The 18934-nt window shown below is 44.9% G+C and overlaps 1 protein-coding gene across 1 annotated transcript in view; it reads right to left on the bottom strand.

Moving 5' to 3' along the window:
• LOC109909926 (contactin-associated protein-like 2) overlaps positions 1 to 18934 on the bottom strand; it is a 286511-nt gene that overhangs the window by 47516 nt on the left and 220061 nt on the right. The window contains exons 10-11 of the mRNA XM_031795298.1: positions 16158 to 16273; positions 15838 to 15922 (exon numbers count right to left, since the gene is read on the bottom strand). Coding sequence (XP_031651158.1) covers positions 15838 to 15922; positions 16158 to 16273 — 201 coding nt within the window. The remainder of the gene's footprint in view (positions 1 to 15837; positions 15923 to 16157; positions 16274 to 18934) is intronic.

The following is an 18934-nucleotide window of genomic DNA, read 5'->3' as shown; positions in this document are numbered from 1 at the left end:
CAGCTAGCGACCATTCTGCAGAGCTACCTCCAGAACATGAGTCATCTCTATGAATGCCAACCTGTCTATTTTCCCTCACTCCTTCACAAGTGGAAAAGACAGGGGGCTTATTGAGATGAAGTATGGGGAATTGGGGGAGACAGGGTGAGGCCTACCAGCCTCCCTATCCCTGGAGCTTCACTGAGGCTAACCCAGCTAGCGACCGGCATTGATCGCTGGGAGGAAAAGAGAGAGAGCGGTTTTTCACCTCCTTTCTTTTTTGCAATTCATCAACCTCTCCCACCTTAGATGAAAATGGTTTTGCACCTCACACACAGACTTGTACACACGGACGCACACACGCACGCACGCGCACGCACACGCACGCGCTCACACACACGCACACACACACACACACACACACACACACACACACACACACACACACACATACACACACACACACACACACACACACACACACACACACACACACACACACACACACACACACTTGTGTATAGGTCATGCTGTTAGTCTAATCTGAATCTTTAGCCCCCCCACACGGCACCAGTCTCCCATATCTGGATTATGATAATTTCACAACTGATGGATGAAGGAGTCTGTATGTGTGTGTGTGTGCATGTGTGTGTGCGTGCGTGTGTTGGGGGGATATGATAATTCCATAACTGATATGGATGAAGCAGTTAGGAGGCTATTTCAGTAAAAAGCAGAGGCTCGGTACCCTGTAGAGAGTTGTGTCAGCAGGAGCAGAGAGTACACACATACTGACACATATACACTCATATACACACACACACACACACACGCACGCACACACAAAGCCAAGTGCGCATGTAAACATTCACCCCCCTATGCACGCACACAATCTTCTATCCTTCGTTCTCCTCAGAGGTTGTTTGAAGCGGGTCAGAAAGCTTAGCTCTGTAGTGAATATCAAAACCTATTGTAGAGGAAGGGTAGCTCAGGATCTGTTTCGGTGGCAGCAACAATATAAACCATCACTTCACATCCAGCCAGAACCCATTGTAAATGACACAGTAGCATTTCGCAATCATTTATTTGTGAGTGAAACTGCGTGCTATTTTCCACTCCACAAGGCACAACACCACTCTGTTCTCCCTATGCTACAGCTGCTGTGTGGACTCAAATGACAAGAAATAGAGGAAAAATCGTTTTATAATGTAGTATTCTTTCTGCCGTCTGTAAAAATAAAACTATATAAAACTATAAAATAAAAACAAGTACACCAATGTAATGGGTCAGAAAATAATAACAACTCATTACGGACAGCTCTCATTCAGACAGCTCTCATTCAGACAGCTCTCATTAAGACAGCTCTCATTCAGACAGCTCTCATTCAGACAGCTCTCATTCAGACAGCTCTCATTCAGACAGCTCTATTCCAGGCAGCTCTCATTCAGACAGCTCTCATTCAGACAGCTCTCATTCAGACAGCTCTCATTAAGACAGCTCTCATTCAGACAGCTCTCATTCAGACAGCTCTCATTCAGACAGCTCTCATTCAGACAGCTCTATTCCAGGCAGCTCTCATTCAGACAGCTCTCATTCAGACAGCTCTCATTCAGACAGCTCTCATTCAGACAGCTCTCATTCAGAAAGCTCTCATTCAGACAGCTCTCATTCAGACAGCTCTCTTCCAGGCAGCTTTATTCCAGGCAGCTCTATTCCAGACAGCTTTATTCCAGGCAGCTTTATTCCAGGCAGCTCTATTCCAGACAGCTCTCATTCAGACAGCTTTCTTCCAGGCAGCTTTATTCCAGGCAGCTCTATTCCAGACAGCTTTTTTCCAGGCAGCTCTATTCCAGGCAGCTCTATTCCAGACAGCTCTCACTCAGACAGCTCTCTTCCAGGCAGCTTTATTCCAGGCAGCTTTATTCCAGGCAGCTCTATTCCAGACAGCTCTCTTCCAGACAGCTCTCTTCCAGACAGCTCTCTTCCAGACAGCTCTCTTCCAGACAGCTCTCTTCCAGCCTGCTCTCTTCCAGACTGCTCTATTTCAGACAGCTCTATTCCAGACAGCTCTCTTCCAGACAACTCTCTTCCAGATTGCTCTCTTCCAGACAAGTCTCTTCTAGACTGCTCTCTTCCAGACAACTCTCTTCCAGACTGCTCTATTCCAGACAACTCTCTTCCAGATTGCTCTCTTCCAGACAAGTCTCTTCTAGACTGCTCTCTTCCAGACAACTCTCTTCCAGACTGCTCTATTCCAGACAACTCTCTTCCAGACTGCTCTCTTCCAGACAACTCTCTTCCAGACTGCTCTCTTCCAGACAACTCTCTTCCAGACTGCTCTCTCCCAGACTGCTCTCTCCCAGACAACTCTCTTCCAGACTGATCTCTTCCAGACAACTCTCTTCTAGACTGCTCTCTTCCAGACTGCTCTATTCCAGACAATTATCTTCCAGACTGCTCTCTTCCAGACAATTATCTTCCAGACTGATCTCTTCCAGACAATTATCTTCCAGACAACTCTCTTCCAGACTGCTCTCTCCCAGGCAGCTTTATTCCAGCCTGCTCTCTTCCTTCCCCCTCTAGCCACAGCATCTGCTCTCTAGATCCCTGGATTCTGAGAGAGAATGTATTAATCAATTCTGTCTCTTACTTTACCCTGACTTAGCCTTATATTATTCTGCTTCTCACTGTTCTGCATCTCAGCATTACTATTCACACCAACACACCTCCTTGGAATGACATACTTTAGAAACCCTTACAGAAAATCCCATCTAACATTTTCAATTTTCAATCCAGACTCAACTGAATGGTACAGCAACCCTGATCATTGGTGAAATAGAGAGAGGGAGCGAGAGAGGGAGGGAGGGAGGGAAAGTAGATTACTTCCCACTGGTCACAGACGTAATTTCAACATCTAGTTTTGATTTGCATTTGGTTGAGTTGTCAACTAACACGAATTCAACATTTTAAAAAATCATATATTTTTTAGGTTAAACGTTGGGTGATGACTTTTTGCAAATCCAATCAGTTTTCCACGTTGATTCAACATCATCACATTTAGGGCTCTATTTTCGACTGATGCTAAGGAGGTGCAACGCACGTTAGTTTTACATTTTGCCATGTAAAAACTGGCGCACTGGCATCTTCCAGCCCTAATGCCAGGTTTGTCAATTTACCTGTCTAACATCAGCTTGGTGCACTGAGGGGAGGGGTGGCAATATTTGAGGTGTGTCCTTAAAAACAAGCGCAAAAGTGACAATTCCATGCAGCGCTAATGGGAAGTTTTAAGACCACCAAAAAGCAGGTCTTAATGATAATGCAGCTGATCATTTCATGGATTTTTAGAGCAGAAGCGCAGCCTATCCAGCCTTAATGCACAGTGTCCATCACGGAACCAGAGATGTGCCTTTTGTGACTTTTGTGACAATAAATCTCATAATTAGGAACAAAAAGAACCATTGGTTTCCCCCTATTTCATTTAATTTGATTAAAAACTCAGCATAGCCTCCCCTCCCCTTAATCAAGGCTGGTTAAGCAGCATCACATATGGGCGTCGTTATCCTGGAAATGATCCAAGAAGACCATGAATAAAGGGATTTTAATAAATGGTCTACTGAGAGAGCTTTGAAATATTTTGGAGGTTTTTGATGTCATGACTTTTAATCATTCACAATTCATATACAGTGCCTTGCGAAAGTATTCGGCCCCCTTGAACTTTGCGACATTTTGCCACATTTCAGGCTTAAAGATAAATACAGTAAAGATATACAACTGTATTTTTTTGTGAAGAATCAACAACAAGTGGGACACAATCATGAAGTGGAACGACATTTATTGGATATTTCAAACTTTTTTAACAAATCAAAAACTGAAAAATTGGGCGTGCAAAATTATTCAGCCCCCTTAAGTTAATACTTTGTAGCGCCACCTTTTGCTGCGATTACAGCTGTAAGTCGCTTGGGGTATGTCTCTATCAGTTTTGCACATCGAGAGACTGAAATTCTTTCCCATTCCTCCTTGCAAAACAGCTCGAGCTCAGTGAGGTTGGATGGAGAGCATTTGTGAACAGCAGTTTTCAGTTCTTTCCACAGATTCTCGATTGGATTCAGGTCTGGACTTTGACTTGGCCATTCTAACACCTGGATATGTTTATTTTTGAACCATTCCATTGTAGATTTTGCTTTATGTTTTGGATCATTGTCTTGTTGGAAGACAAATCTCCGTCCCATTCTTCCAGAATGGTCCTGTATTTGGCTCCATCCATCTTCCCATCAATTTTAACCATCTTCCCTGTCTCTGCTGAAGAAAAGCAGGCCCAAACCATGATGCTGCCACCACCATGTTTGACAGTGGGGATGGTGTGTTCAGGGTGATGAGCTGTGTTGCTTTTACCCCAAACATAACGTTTTGCATTGTTGCCAAAAAGTTCAATTTTGGTTTCATCTGACCAGAGCACCTTCTTCCACATGTTTGGTGTGTCTCCCAGGTGGCTTGTGGCAAACTTTAAACGACAATTTTTATGGATATCTTTAAGAAATGGCTTTCTTCTTGCCACTCTTCCATAAAGGCCAGATTTGTGCAATATACAACTGATTGTTGTCCTATGGACAGAGTCTCCCACCTCAGCTGTAGATCTCTGCAGTTCATCCAGAGTGATCATGGGCCTCTTGGCTGCATCTCTGATTAGTCTTCTCCTTGTATGAGCTGAAAGTTTAGAGGGAAGGCCAGGTCTTGGTAGATTTGCAGTGGTCTGATACTCCTTCCATTTCAATATTATCGCTTGCACAGTGCTCCTTGGGATGTTTAAAGCTTGGGAAATCTTTTTGTATCCAAATCCGGCTTTAAACTTCTTCACAACAGTATCTCGGACCTGCCTGGTGTGTTCCTTGTTCTTCATGATGCTCTCTGCGCTTTTAACGGACCTCTGAGACTATCACAGTGCAGGTGCATTTATACGGAGACTTGATTACACACAGGTGGATTGTATTTATCATCATTAGTCATTTAGGTCAACATTGGATCATTCAGAGATCCTCACTGAACTTCTGGAGAGAGTTTGCTGCACTGAAAGTAAAGGGGCTGAATAATTTTGCACGCCCAATTTTTCAGTTTTTGATTTGTTAAAAAAGTTTGAAATATCCAATAAATGTCGTTCCACTTCATGATTGTGTCCCACTTGTTGTTGATTCTTCACAAAAAAATACAGTTTTATATCTTTATGTTTGAAGCCTGAAATGTGGCAAAAGGTCGCAAAGTTCAAGGGGGCCGAATACTTTCGCAAGGCACTGTACCTGCATACTTCATTTCGCTTGTTTTGGTAGGTTATCCCATCTTCATTTTCAAAGAGCTCCCCTTGTCCGACACTCCACTCCAAACTATTCCGTTCCCCTATAATGCCAAATCAACGGCACATTTAAATAAAAAAATCTGCCTCTCACATAGGCAACGATACAATTGACAGGAGCCTAGCATTTTTTAAATTATATATATTTTTATTAAAAACATACTATATACTTGCAGTGAAGCCGCTCAACAACTACATTACATTAGTCATCTAACAGACTCCCACCCAGAGCAACACACAGAAGCAACCAGGGTCAACACCCGGCTCAAGGGCACGTCGACAGATCTCCCACAAGGTCAAAAATGGGGACACAAACAAGCGATCCATCAGCCACGAGCCCAAGCTCCTAACCTCCAAGATCCCCCCACATTCCCCCAAGAGCTGCCCCTCAACCATCCAATACCCTCCCACAGCCCGCCCCCCCCAGAAAATATATAATTCCATTCCCCACACCCAATACCCCCCCACAATTTACCAACAACCAACAAAATGAACAAAACAGAAAAAAGAGAAAGAAAACGGAAAACAGAAAACAACAATGCAAAAAAAAACATCAAGGACAACAAAAATCATAACAGCAAGGCCAACTGAATATATTTGAGTGCATGTATGGCACTATTTACATGTGTCCGGCAAACTGGCAAACTGGCATTAGCTGTAACAACATTGTCCCACTGTGTCATTCAAACTTACTTTTTGTTATGTTTTATTTTTTAAAGTTTTTATTTGAACTCATTATATCCCCCGCCCTGCAACTCCACTCCCACTTGTCTCCAATTCCACATCCCAACCCTCTGCTTCCCTCAGCCCCTCCCACCTGTCTCCAGTTCCACATCCCAACCCTCAGCTTCCCTCAGCCCATCCCACTTGTCTCCAATTCCACATCCCAACCCTCAGCTTCCCTCAGCCCCTCCCACCTGTCTCCAGTTCCACATCCCAACCCTCAGCTTCCCTCAGCCCCTCCCACTTGTCTCCAATTCCACATCCCAACCCTCAGCTTCCCTCAGCCCCTCCCACCTGTCTCCAGTTCCACATCCCAACCCTCTGCTTCCCTCAGCCCATCCCACCTGTCTCCAGTTCCACATCCCAACCCTCAGCTTCCCTCAGCCCATCCCACCTGTCTCCAGTTCCACATCCCAACCCTCAGCTTCCCTCAGCCCATCCCACTTGTCTCCAATTCCACATCCCAACCCTCAGCTTCCCTCAGCCCCTCCCACCTGTCTCCAGTTCCACATCCCAACCCTCAGCTTCCCTCAGCCCCTCCCACTTGTCTCCAATTCCACATCCCAACCCTCAGCTTCCCTCAGCCCCTCCCACCTGTCTCCAGTTCCACATCTCAACCCTCTGCTTCCCTCAGCCCATCCCACCTGTCTCCAGTTCCACATCCCAACCCTCTGCTTCCCTCAGCCCCTCCCACCTGTCTCCAGTTCCACATCCCAACCCTCTGCTTCCCTCAGCCCCTCCCACCTGTCTCCAGTTCCACATCCCAACCCTCTGCTTCCCTCAGCCCCTCCCACCTGTCTCCAGTTCCACATCCCAACCCTCAGCTTCCCTCAGCCCATCCCACTTGTCTCCAATTCCACATCCCAACCCTCAGCTTCCCTCAGCCCCTCCCACCTGTCTCCAGTTCCACATCCCAACCCTCTGCTTCCCTCAGCCCCTCCCACCTGTCTCCAGTTCCACATCCCAACCCTCAGCTTCCCTCAGCCCATCCCACTTGTCTCCAATTCCACATCCCAACCCTCAGCTTCCCTCAGCCCCTCCCACCTGTCTCCAGTTCCACATCCCAACCCTCTGCTTCCCTCAGCCCCTCCCACTTGTCTCCAATTCCACATCCCAACCCTCTGCTTCCCTCAGCCCATCCCACCTATCTCCAGTTCCACATCCTAACCCTCTGCTTCCCTCAGCCCATCCCACCTGTCTCCAGTTCCACATCCCAACCCTCTGCTTCCCTCAGCCCATCCCACCTGTCTCCAGTTCCACATCCCAACCCTCAGCTTCCCTCAGCCCATCCCACCTGTCTCCAGTTCTACATCCCAACCCTCTGCTTCCCTCAGCCCATCCCACCTGTCTCCAGTTCCACATCCCAACCCTCAGCTTCCCTCAGCCCCTCCCACCTGTCTCCAGTTCCACATCCCAACCCTCTGCTTCCCTCAGCCCATCCCACCTGTCTCCAGTTCCACATCCCAACCCTCAGCTTCCCTCAGCCCATCCCACCTGTCTCCAGTTCCACATCCCAACCCTCTGCTTCCCTCAGCCCATCCCACCTGTCTCCAGTTCCACATCCCAACCCTCTGCTTCCCTCAGCCCATCCCACCTGTCTCCAGTTCCACATCCCAACCCTCAGCTTCCCTCAGTCCATCCCACCTGTCTCCAGTTCCACATCCCAACCCGCAGCTTCCCTCAGCCCATCCCACCTGTCTCCAGTTCCACATCCCAACCCTCTGCTTCCCTCAGCCCATACCACCTGTCTCCAGTTCCACATCCCAACCCTCAGCTTCCCTCAGCCCCTCCCACCTGTCTCCAGTTCCACATCCCAACCCTCTGCTTCCCTCAGCCCCTCCCACCTGTCTCCAGTTCCACATCCCAACCCTCTGCTTCCCTCAGCCCCTCCCACCTGTCTCCAGTTCCACATCCCAACCCTCAGCTTCCCTCAGCCCATCCCACTTGTCTCCAATTCCACATCCCAACCCTCAGCTTCCCTCAGCCCCTCCCACCTGTCTCCAGTTCCACATCCCAACCCGCAGCTTCCCTCAGCCCATCCCACCTGTCTCCAGTTCCACATCCCAACCCTCAGCTTCCCTCAGCCCATCCCACCTGTCTCCAGTTCCACATCCCAACCCTCAGCTTCCCTCAGCCCATCCCACCTGTCTCCAGTTCCACATCCCAACCCTCTGCTTCCCTCAGCCCATCCCACCTGTCTCCAGTTCCACATCCCAACCCTCAGCTTCCCTCAGCCCATCCCACCTGTCTCCAGTTCTACATCCCAACCCTCTGCTTCCCTCAGCCCCTCCCACCTGTCTCCAGTTCCACATCCCAACCCTCTGCTTCCCTCAGCCCCTCCCACCTGTCTCCAGTTCCACATCCCAACCCTCAGCTTCCCTCAGCCCATCCCACTTGTCTCCAATTCCACATCCCAACCCTCAGCTTCCCTCAGCCCCTCCCACCTGTCTCCAGTTCCACATCCCAACCCTCTGCTTCCCTCAGCCCCTCCCACTTGTCTCCAATTCCACATCCCAACCCTCTGCTTCCCTCAGCCCATCCCACCTATCTCCAGTTCCACATCCCAACCCTCTGCTTCCCTCAGCCCATCCCACCTGTCTCCAGTTCCACATCCCAACCCTCTGCTTCCCTCAGCCCATCCCACCTGTCTCCAGTTCCACATCCCAACCCTCAGCTTCCCTCAGCCCATCCCACCTGTCTCCAGTTCCACATCCCAACCCTCTGCTTCCCTCAGCCCATCCCACCTGTCTCCAGTTCCACATCCCAACCCTCAGCTTCCCTCAGCCCCTCCCACCTGTCTCCAGTTCCACATCCCAACCCTCTGCTTCCCTCAGCCCATCCCACCTGTCTCCAGTTCCACATCCCAACCCTCTGCTTCCCTCAGCCCATCCCACCTGTCTCCAGTTCCACATCCCAACCCTCAGCTTCCCTCAGCCCATCCCACCTGTCTCCAGTTCCACATCCCAACCCTCAGCTTCCCTCAGCCCATCCCACCTGTCTCCAGTTCCACATCCCAACCCGCAGCTTCCCTCAGCCCATCCCACCTGTCTCCAGTTCCACATCCCAACCCTCTGCTTCCCTCAGCCCATACCACCTGTCTCCAGTTCCACATCCCAACCCTCAGCTTCCCTCAGCCCATCCCACCTGTCTCCAGTTCCACATCCCAACCCTCAGCTTCCCTCAGCCCATCCCACCTATCTCTGCTGGCCAGCCTCTTTGGACTTCTACAGACCATATATCGAATAGAATCCACAGATTGTGAGTTAAAGATAAATACTTTCACTAAAAGTATTAGTATATTAGCAATTGATTGACCAGATCTCCAATCAGTACTATTTCTAGGGTCAATTTTAGATCAATGTTATGCATTTTCAACCATTCCTGAACCTGAGACCAGAAACGGGCTACCTGAGGGCAATACCAAAATAAATGATCTATTGATTCTGTATCCTCACAAAAAAATCTGCAGAGCTTCGATGATTGTATGCCCCAAAAATTCAATTTTTTTTGGGTCATTATGGCCAAACAGTTCCATTTTTGTTTCAGCAGACCAGAGGACATTTCTCCAAAAAGTACGATCTTTGTCCCCATGTGCAGTTGCAAACCGTAGTCTGGCTTTCTTATGGCAGTTTTGGAGCAGTGGCTTCTTCCTTGCTTAGCGGCCTTTTAGGTTATGTTGATATAGGACTTGTTTTACTGTGGATATAGATAATTTTGTACCTGTTTCCTCCAGCATCTTCATAAGGTCCTTTGCTGTTGTTCTGGGATTGATTTGCACTTGTTGCACCAAAGTACGTTCATCTCTAGGAGACAGAATGCGTCTCCTTCCTGAGTGGTATGACGGCTGTGTGGTCCCATGGTGTTTATACGTGCGTACTATTATTTGTACAGTTGAACGTGGTACCTTCAGGCATTTGTAAATTGCTCCCAAGGATGAACAAGACTTGTGGAGGTCGACACATTTTTTTCTGAGGTCTTGGCTGATTTCTTTTGATTTTCCCATGATGTCAAGCAAAGAGGCACTGAGTTTGAAGGTAGGCCTTGAAATAGATCCACAGGTACACCTCCAATTGACTCAAATTATGTCAATTAGCCTATCAGAAGCTTCTAAAGCCATGACATCATTTTCAGAAATTTTACAAGCTGTTTAAAGGCACAGTCAACTTAGTGTATGTAAACTTCTGACCCACTGGAATTGTGATACAGTGAATTTTAAGTGAAATAATCTGTCTGTAAACAACTGTTGGAAAAATTACTTGTGTCATGCACAAAGTAGTCCTAACCGACTTGCCAAAACTATAGTTTGTTAAAATAAATTTGTGGAGTGGTTGAAAAACAAGATTTTATGACTAAAACCTAAGTGTATGTAAACTTCCGACATCAACTGTAGCTGTGAACTAATTTGTCATTTAGGGTAGGACATCTCTTAAAACTTATGACTGGTGGCTCTGGAAGACTTGGCGTAGTAGCGAATCACTTTGGATGATTCCCCAATTCTTTTAAATGATTATTTGAATGTTCTCTCCTTCAGTGCTGTATGTTGTAACAAATGACACTCTGTCTGATGCATCACGAGGCACTCCACTTCTCAACGAGTCCTCTCTGTCAAGTCATCCAGCCCTTATACCTGCATCTTTCAGGACCTGAGCGCTGTATCTCCGATTCAAGAAGGGATTCTCCAATTCAGCAGATTTGACACTGTAGTCTGTTTCCTGACTCTATGGAATTGGCCATATGGAATGTTCTCTTTTAGCCTTTTGGGGTGAAAGCTGTCTGCCCTCAAAATGGTTTTACCATCTGTAGGCTTCCTAAAGATTGATGTGTGCAAACAACCTTTGTCATTTATACTGATGTCAAGGTCCAAAAAATTAATGTTATCCTTGCTGTACTCCATAGTTAGTTTGATGTTAGGTGAAATGAATGTTATCCTTGCTGTTCTCCATAGTTAGTTTGGTGTTAAGGTAAATGAATGTTATCCTTGCTGTTCTCCATAGTTAGTTTGGTGTTAAGGTAAATGAATGTTATCCTTGCTGTTCTCCATAGTTAGTTTGGTGTTAAGGTAAATGAATGTTATCCTTGCTGTACTCCATAATTAGTTTGGTGTTAAGGTAAATGAATGTTATCCTTGCTGTACTCCATAATTAGTTTGGTGTTAAGGTTAATGTTGTTAAGGTATTGGTGGAAGGAAATAAGTTCATCTTTTGAGCCGGACCAGAACAAGCAAATATCATCAAATAGCATCCCCACCATATAATCCGGTCAAAGAACTGTTTTTTAGAAGGATACAAAATTAAGTAATTTTCCCATTTACCTAAGTACAAACCAGCATAGGAAGGGCTGTAGCTCCCATGGCACATCCATTAACCTGTTTAAAAATACGGTCCTGAAAGATAAAGATGTTATGATTCCATTCAGTCAGTGAGACAGTGAATTCTGTAGGAGGCATCTCAGTCTCAGGTCGAGTTCTCAAGAAATGGTGCATAGCTGCCAATCCTTGTTCATGTTCAATGGTGGTGTATAGAGACTCCACATCCATGGTGACTGAAAAGGAAGCTGTTCTATTCCTTCATTTTGTTCAACACATCTGTGGTGTCTTGAAGATAGGCTGGGAGTGACGTCAGAAAAGGCTGAATAAGGTAATCAATGTACTTAGAGATGGGTTCTGTCAGACTTTCATTACCACTAATGACTGGTCTGCTGGGGGTTTTCAAGATTCTTGTGGACTTTTAGAAGAAGATAAAGAGAAGCCATACGCAGACTGCCATTGAAAATAGATGTGAACTCATTGTCTGAAATGTGGCCATTCTCCTTAGCTTCTGTGAGGATCCCTTTCACTTCAGTTTTTAGGTCCTCTGTAGGGTTGAAGGCAAGAGATTGGTAGAATACATCATTGTCACATATTTGTCTTTACTCCACACTACTGTAGCGCCATCTTGGTCTGCTTTAAAAAAAAACTACAATCCGTCCATTTTTGGACAATGATTTAACTGCATCCCTCTCTGTCTTATAAAGGGTACGTCATGTTTGGTTAGAGTCCATTTGACCCTTAAACAGATTCTCCACATTAAAATTCACCTTCTTGGCAAATGTATTTAGTGTGGCATTCTGGACAATGGATCAAAAGGTGGACTGGAGTCTGTAGTTGGAGAGATGTTTTGCTTGTACAAGGCCTTCAGATGTAGATTCCTGTAGAAACAAAAAAGGTCCATCTTTGTACTGAATTCATTGGTTGAGTATGTGGGGGCAAAGGACAATCCTTTTGACAAGATCCTTACACAATCATCAGAAAGGGGTTCTCCAGAAATGTTCATCACAACCTTGTTCTGGTCCTGCTCCGTGTGGTTGGATAGCCTTGATTTCTCCCCCACCCCCTCCGTGTTGGCCTCTTCCATCCTCTCCATCTCTTGGGGAACCGGCGTGACTCCTCTGAGTGTCCGGAGTGACCCTCATCGTCGCTGCTTGTCAAGTTGAAAGAAACAGATGTTGGCTTCCGCTTCTGTGGATGTGATTCTGAATTCTTTCAGGTTGGTTTTCTCCAGGCAAAGACCTTGCCATCTCTGTAGTCTTCATCTCTTCTAAATGTCCTTAGCTTGTCTTGCTTCAATGTCAGAGTGAATGTGTCTATTTTTCTCTTTCAAAATATCATCATATTGTGCTTTGTTAGGATTGTCACTGTGTTCTGTAATTTTCCTTTTTACTTCTTCATTTCTGTTGTCTGTCCTTTTTAAATAATTCTATTAGAAGTAGCATTAGGTCAAAAGAACACTTGTTGAGAATAGCCTCCCATGTATCTCTAAATTCAGTTTTACCTTGTGCTCCATTAGCTGGAAACTTTGTATTACGGAGTCCTCTGGGGATTAGGCCTTTCCTCCAGTAGTCAGACAAGGTGATAGAATTGAGGTCAAGTTTGGTGTTTTTCTCCATAAGGTGTTGCAAGTCTCTGTAATTCTTGTTCAAGTCCATCCCAGTATTCTCTGTGGCTGTCATCTCATCTAGCAATGAGGTAGTGCTAATAATCCGTTGACCCTCTTCATGGGAATAGGAACATCTTGTAGCCTCTTGGGTAAAATCCATAGTTTGAGTTGTAAAATGTCCCCACAGAAAAAAATGACCGTGGAGCTGCTTCCTCTGAGCACTACCCAAGTGCTGTGATTAACTTGTAGAAACAAAGGAGGAAGGGAAGTGCTGCTGAGGTACACAATAGTAGATTTTAGTAGACAGAAGGTGCTCTTTGGTAAAAGGGGTAAATTGGTCATCAAAAAGAAAGGAGGACCAAGGCACTCTTTATATAATGAATTAAAATGCCTTCATTTGTATGGTATGCTCAATGGAAAACACTTTTACAACTCTGACTCGTTTCGGCTGCATGGCCGTCAGGGAGTACAAAGATATGATAATAGTCCTCTTCTGAACATCTTTTTCCAATCAACCCTGATTAGAAGAGAGAGTGGTTACAGAAGTCATTGGACAACACCTAGTAAGCAATACTATACACATTGAAAAGTGAAATACTGTAGATATGTTATCAAAAATGCAACTGGAAGTTTTTGCTCTATGGGTTCGGGTCATACATCACATGTTCTTTCCTGACTTCCACAGACGTGTTGTTGCTAATGTTGCCATGTGCCTTGAAAGACACAACACATCATGTCCCACTTAATGGAATGTTATAGCTGGTTGAAAGAACACACAGACAGACAATATTACTCTGTAAAATCATGGTTCAACCTTGCGGAAATGTTAGTTCATATCCGAGCTGTGTTTGTACTTTGACAAAAAGTTCCTACTCAGACAAAAGCTAACAGACAGGAAGGAGCGTGTGTGTGTGTTTGTGTGTGTGTGTGTGTGTGTGTGTGTGTGTTTGTGTGTGTGTGTTTTCCTCTGGGAATCAGCCAAATGACCTGATCATGGTTGTGTTGTGTGGAAACCACACAGGGGGGAGGGGAGAGAAATACTTTTCATCCCACTCCCACACACTGCCATTATGTATCAGTCCTTCTTCCTGACACACTGCCATTATGTATCAGTCCTTCTTCCTGACACACTGCCATTATGTATCAGTCCTTCTTCCTGACACACTGCCATTATGTATCAGTCCTTCTTCCTGACACACTGCCATTATGTATCAGTCCTTCTTCCTGACACACTGCCATTATGTATCAGTCCTTCTTCCTGACACACTGCCATTATGTATCAGTCCTTCCTGACACACTGCCATTATGTATCAGTCCTTCTTCCTGACACACTGCCATTATGTATCAGTCCTTCTTCATGACACACTGCCATTATGTATCAGTCCTTCTTCCTGACACACTGCCATTATGTATCAGTCCTTCTTCCTGACACACTGCCATTATGTATCAGTCCTTCTTCCTGACACACTGCCATTATGTATCAGTCCTTCTTCCTGACACACTGCCATTATGTATCAGTCCTTCTTCCTGACACACTGCCATTATGTATCAGTCCTTCTTCCTGACACACTGCCATTATGTATCAGTCCTTCTTCCTGACACACTGCCATTATGTATCAGTCCTTCTTCCTGACACACTGCCATTATGTATCAGTCCTTCTTCCTGACACACTGCCATTATGTATCAGTCCTTCTTCCTGACGCACTGCCATTATGTGTCAGTCCTTCTTCCTGACACACTGCCATTATGTATCAATCCTTCTTCCTGACACACTGCCATTATGTATCAGTCCTTCTTCCTGACACACTGCCATTATGTATCAGTCCTTCTTCCTGACACACTGCCATTATTTATCAGTCCTTCTTCCTGACACACTGCCATTATGTATCAGTCCTTCTTCCTGACACACTGCTATTATGTATCAGTCCTTCTTCCTGACACACTGCCATTATGTATCAGTCCTTCTTCCTGACACACTGCCATTATGTATCAGTCCTTCTTCCTGACACACTGCCATTATGTATCAGTCCTTCTTCATGACACACTGCCATTATGTATCAGTCCTTCTTCCTGACACACTGCCATTATGTATCAGTCCTTCTTCCTGACACACTGCCATTATGTATCAGTCCTTCTTCCTGACACACTGCCATTATGTATCAGTCCTTCTTCCTGACACACTGCCATTATGTATCAGTCCTTCTTCCTGACACACTGCCATTATGTATCAGTCCTTCTTCCTGACACACTGCCATTATGTATCAGTCCTTCTTCCTGACACACTGCCATTATGTATCAGTCCTTCTTCCTGACACACTACCATTATGTATCAGTCCTTCTTCCTGACACACTGCCATTATGTATCAGTCCTTCTTCCTGACACACTGCCATTATGTATCAGTCCTTCTCTCCCATCATCTAATCTTTAGTTTCCTTCTTCCTGACACACTGAATGTCTCATCTCCCACTAATTTCATTGATGTCCTCAGCCTCAGCTGGGCTCTTCTTTAAATAACACAGTGAGAGACAGGGCCTTGAGCATATTTCATTACATGAGTGAATATTTCAATGTTGGAATTCATCTTGGAGTCCAGCAGGGCAGAGAACTGAAGCAACCTTGAACAAAAGCCTTGGTTTGTCGAACATTAAAGTGCAGGAAGACGGATAGGATAATCAGATGTTAATTAGCGGGTTGTCTAAAGGGGTGACACTCTAACAGGGGGAGAGAGAAACACCACTCCCTCTCACTACCCAGATGACCCCACTACATAAGTGAGGACGAACACACAGCAGACTGATAGTTGAGCCCAAGCAGTAGAAGAAGAACAAGTAGAGAAGACAAGAACACTGCAGTAGAGACGAATAGAACACTGTGTTACCGGGTGTGTTGAGCAGTCGGGACAGGAGGCAGCCGTACGACACGTGTTGTTCACAGTGTTCTGCACTGGTGGTAATAGCTGTGACCTGTTACAAACACATGCACGCACACGCATGTATACACACAGACCCAGTCACACACACAAACACACAAACACACACACAAACACATACAAGTCAGTAGTCAATGAAAATGGCCACAAAGTTAAAGAGTTAACAGGAAAGAAAAAGGGGGTAGGGTGGGATGAAATACTAAACTGAAAGACACAATGAACAGCCATCGAATGGCACAGTATGTGTGTGTGTGTGTGTGTGTGTGTACCTGTTCCATAGACGCACTGTAGTTGAGTTGCAGCACAGTGCGTCTCTCTCTGCTAGAGCCGGTCACTGAGGTCTGGGCTGGTAGATTATTTACCACAGTAGTCCACACCTTGTCTTCTGAGAGAGAGAAAGAAAGAGAGAGAGTCAGAGAGTGAGAGAAAATAGAGCGAGAGAGAGACAAAGAGAGATAGGGAGAGAGAGAAAGAGAGAGAGAGGAAAAGAGAGAAAAAGAGAGAGAGGGAAAGAGAGAGATAAAGCGTAGCTTTAACACAGCTGATTGAATGAAAGCTCCTAAAATATACAGTGCCTTCAGAAAGTATTGATACCCGTTGACTTATTCCACATGTTGTTATATTACAGCCAGAATTCAATAAATAAACAATGTTTTCAGAATCTTTTTGCAAATTTATTGATAATGAAATACTGAAATATCTAAATTAACATAAGTATTCCCACCCCTGAGTCAATACATGTTAGAACCACCTTTGGCAGTGATTACAGCTGTGAGTCTTTCTGGGTAAGTCTCTAAGAGTGATTACAGCTGTGAGTCTTTCCGGGTAAGTCTCTAAGAGTGATTACAGCTGTGAGTCTTTCTGGGTAAGTCTCTAAGAGTGATTATAGCTGTGAGTCTTTCTGGGTAAGTCTCTAAGAGTGATTACAGCTGTGAGTATTTCTGGGTAAGTCTCTAAGAGTGATGAGTCTTTCTGGGTAAGTCTCTAAGAGTGATTACAGCTGTGAGTCTTTCTGGGTAAGTCTCTAAGAGTGATTACAGCTGTGAGTCTTTCTGGGTAAGTCTCTAAGAGTGATTACAGCTGTGAGTCTTTCTGGGTAAGTCTCTAAGAGTGATTACAGCTGTGAGCCTTTCTGGGTAAGTCTCTAAGAGTGATTACAGCTGTGAGTCTTTCTGGGTAAGTCTCTAAGAATGATTACAGCTGTGAGTCTTTCTGGGTAAGTCTCTAAGAGTGATTACAGCTGTGAGCCTTTCTGGGTAAGTCTCTAAGAGTGATAACAGCTGTGTCTTCCTGGGTAAGTCTCTAAGAGTGATTACAGCTGTGAGTCTTCCTGGGTAAGTCTCTAAGAGTGATAACAGCTGTGTCTTCCTGGGTAAGTCTCTAAGAGTGATTACAGCTGTGAGTCTTTCTGGGTAAGTCTCTAAGAGTGATTACAGCTGTGAGTCTTTCTGGGTAAGTCTCTAAGAGCTTTCCCCACCTGGATTATATAATATTTGCAAATTATTATTTTTTTAATTCCTCAAGCTCTGTCAAGTTGGATGTTGACAGCCATTTTCAAGTCTTGCCATATATTTTTTATTTTATTTAAGTCAAAACTATAATTAGGCCACTCAGGAACATTCAATGTCGTGTTGGTAAGCAACTCCAGTGTAGATTTGGCCTTGTGTTTTAGGTTATTGTCCTGCCGAAAGGTACATTTGTGTCTGTTTGTGAATTTGTGTCTGTTGGAAAGCAGACTCAACCAGGTTTTCCTCTAGGATTTTGCCTGTGTATAACTCTATTCCCGTTTCCTTTTATCAAAAAAAAACCTCACAAGTCCTTGCCGATGACAAGCATACCCATAACATGATGCAACCAACACTTTGCTAGAAAATGTGAAGAGTGGTACTCAGTGATGTGTTGGATCACTGCTTTGTATTCAGGACATTTTTGGACATTTTTATCTGGACGTTTATTTCTTTGCCGCATTTTTTGCAGTTTTACTTTAGTGCCATATTGCAAACAGGATGCATGCTTGGAATATGTTTTATTCTGTACAGGCTTCCATCTTTTCACTCTGTCATTTAGGTTAATATTGTGGAGGAACTACAATGTAGTTGATCCATCCTCAGTTTTCTTCCATCACAGCCATTAAACTGTTTTAAAGTCATCATTGGCATCATGGTGAAATCCCTGAGTGATTTCTTTCCTCACCGGCATTTGAGTTAGGAAGGGCGCCTGCATCTTTGTAGTGACTGGGTGTATTGATACACCATCCTAAGTGTAATTAATAACTCCACCCTTCTTTGCAAGGCATTGGAAAGCTTTTCTGTTTTTTTGTGGTTGAATCTGTGTTTGAAATTCATAACAAAGGGGTTGAATACTTATTGTCTCAATATATTTCAACACAATTTCACTTTGACGTTATGGGGTGTTGTGTGTAGGCCAGTGAAAAACAATCCCCACTGATATACAGTGGGGCAAAAACGTATTTAGTCAGCCACCAATTGTGCAAGTTCTCCCACTTAAAAAGATGAGAGAGGCCTGTAATTTTCATCATAGGTACACTTCAACTATGACAGACAAAATGAGAAAAAAAATCCAGAAAATAACATTGTTGGATTTTTTATGAATTTATTTGCCAATTATGGTGGAAAATAAGTATTTGGTCAATAACAAAAGTTTATCTCAATACTTTGTTATATACCCTTTGTTGGCAATGACAGAGGTCAAATGTTTTCTGTAAGTCTTCACAAGGTTTTCACACACTGGTATTTTGGCCCATTCCTCCATGCAGATCTCCTCTAGAGCAGTGATGTTTTGGGGCTGTTGCTGGGCAACACGGACTTTCAACTCCCTCCAAAGATTTTCTATGGGGTTGAGATCTGGAGACTGGCTAGGCCACTCCAGGACCTTGAAATGCTTCTTACGAAGCCACTCCTTCATTGCCCAGGCGGTGTGTTTGGGATCATTGTCATGCTGAAAGACCCAGCCACGTTTCATCTTCAATGGCCTTGCTGATGGAAGGAGGTTTTCACTCAAAAACTCACGATACATGGCCCCATTC

This window comes from Oncorhynchus kisutch, linkage group LG18, assembly GCF_002021735.2.
Source record: "Oncorhynchus kisutch isolate 150728-3 linkage group LG18, Okis_V2, whole genome shotgun sequence".
Classification (NCBI taxonomy): domain Eukaryota; kingdom Metazoa; phylum Chordata; class Actinopteri; order Salmoniformes; family Salmonidae; genus Oncorhynchus; species Oncorhynchus kisutch.
The sequence above is the reverse complement of the archived record's forward strand: the minus strand, read 5'-3'. Positions and strand labels throughout refer to the sequence as shown.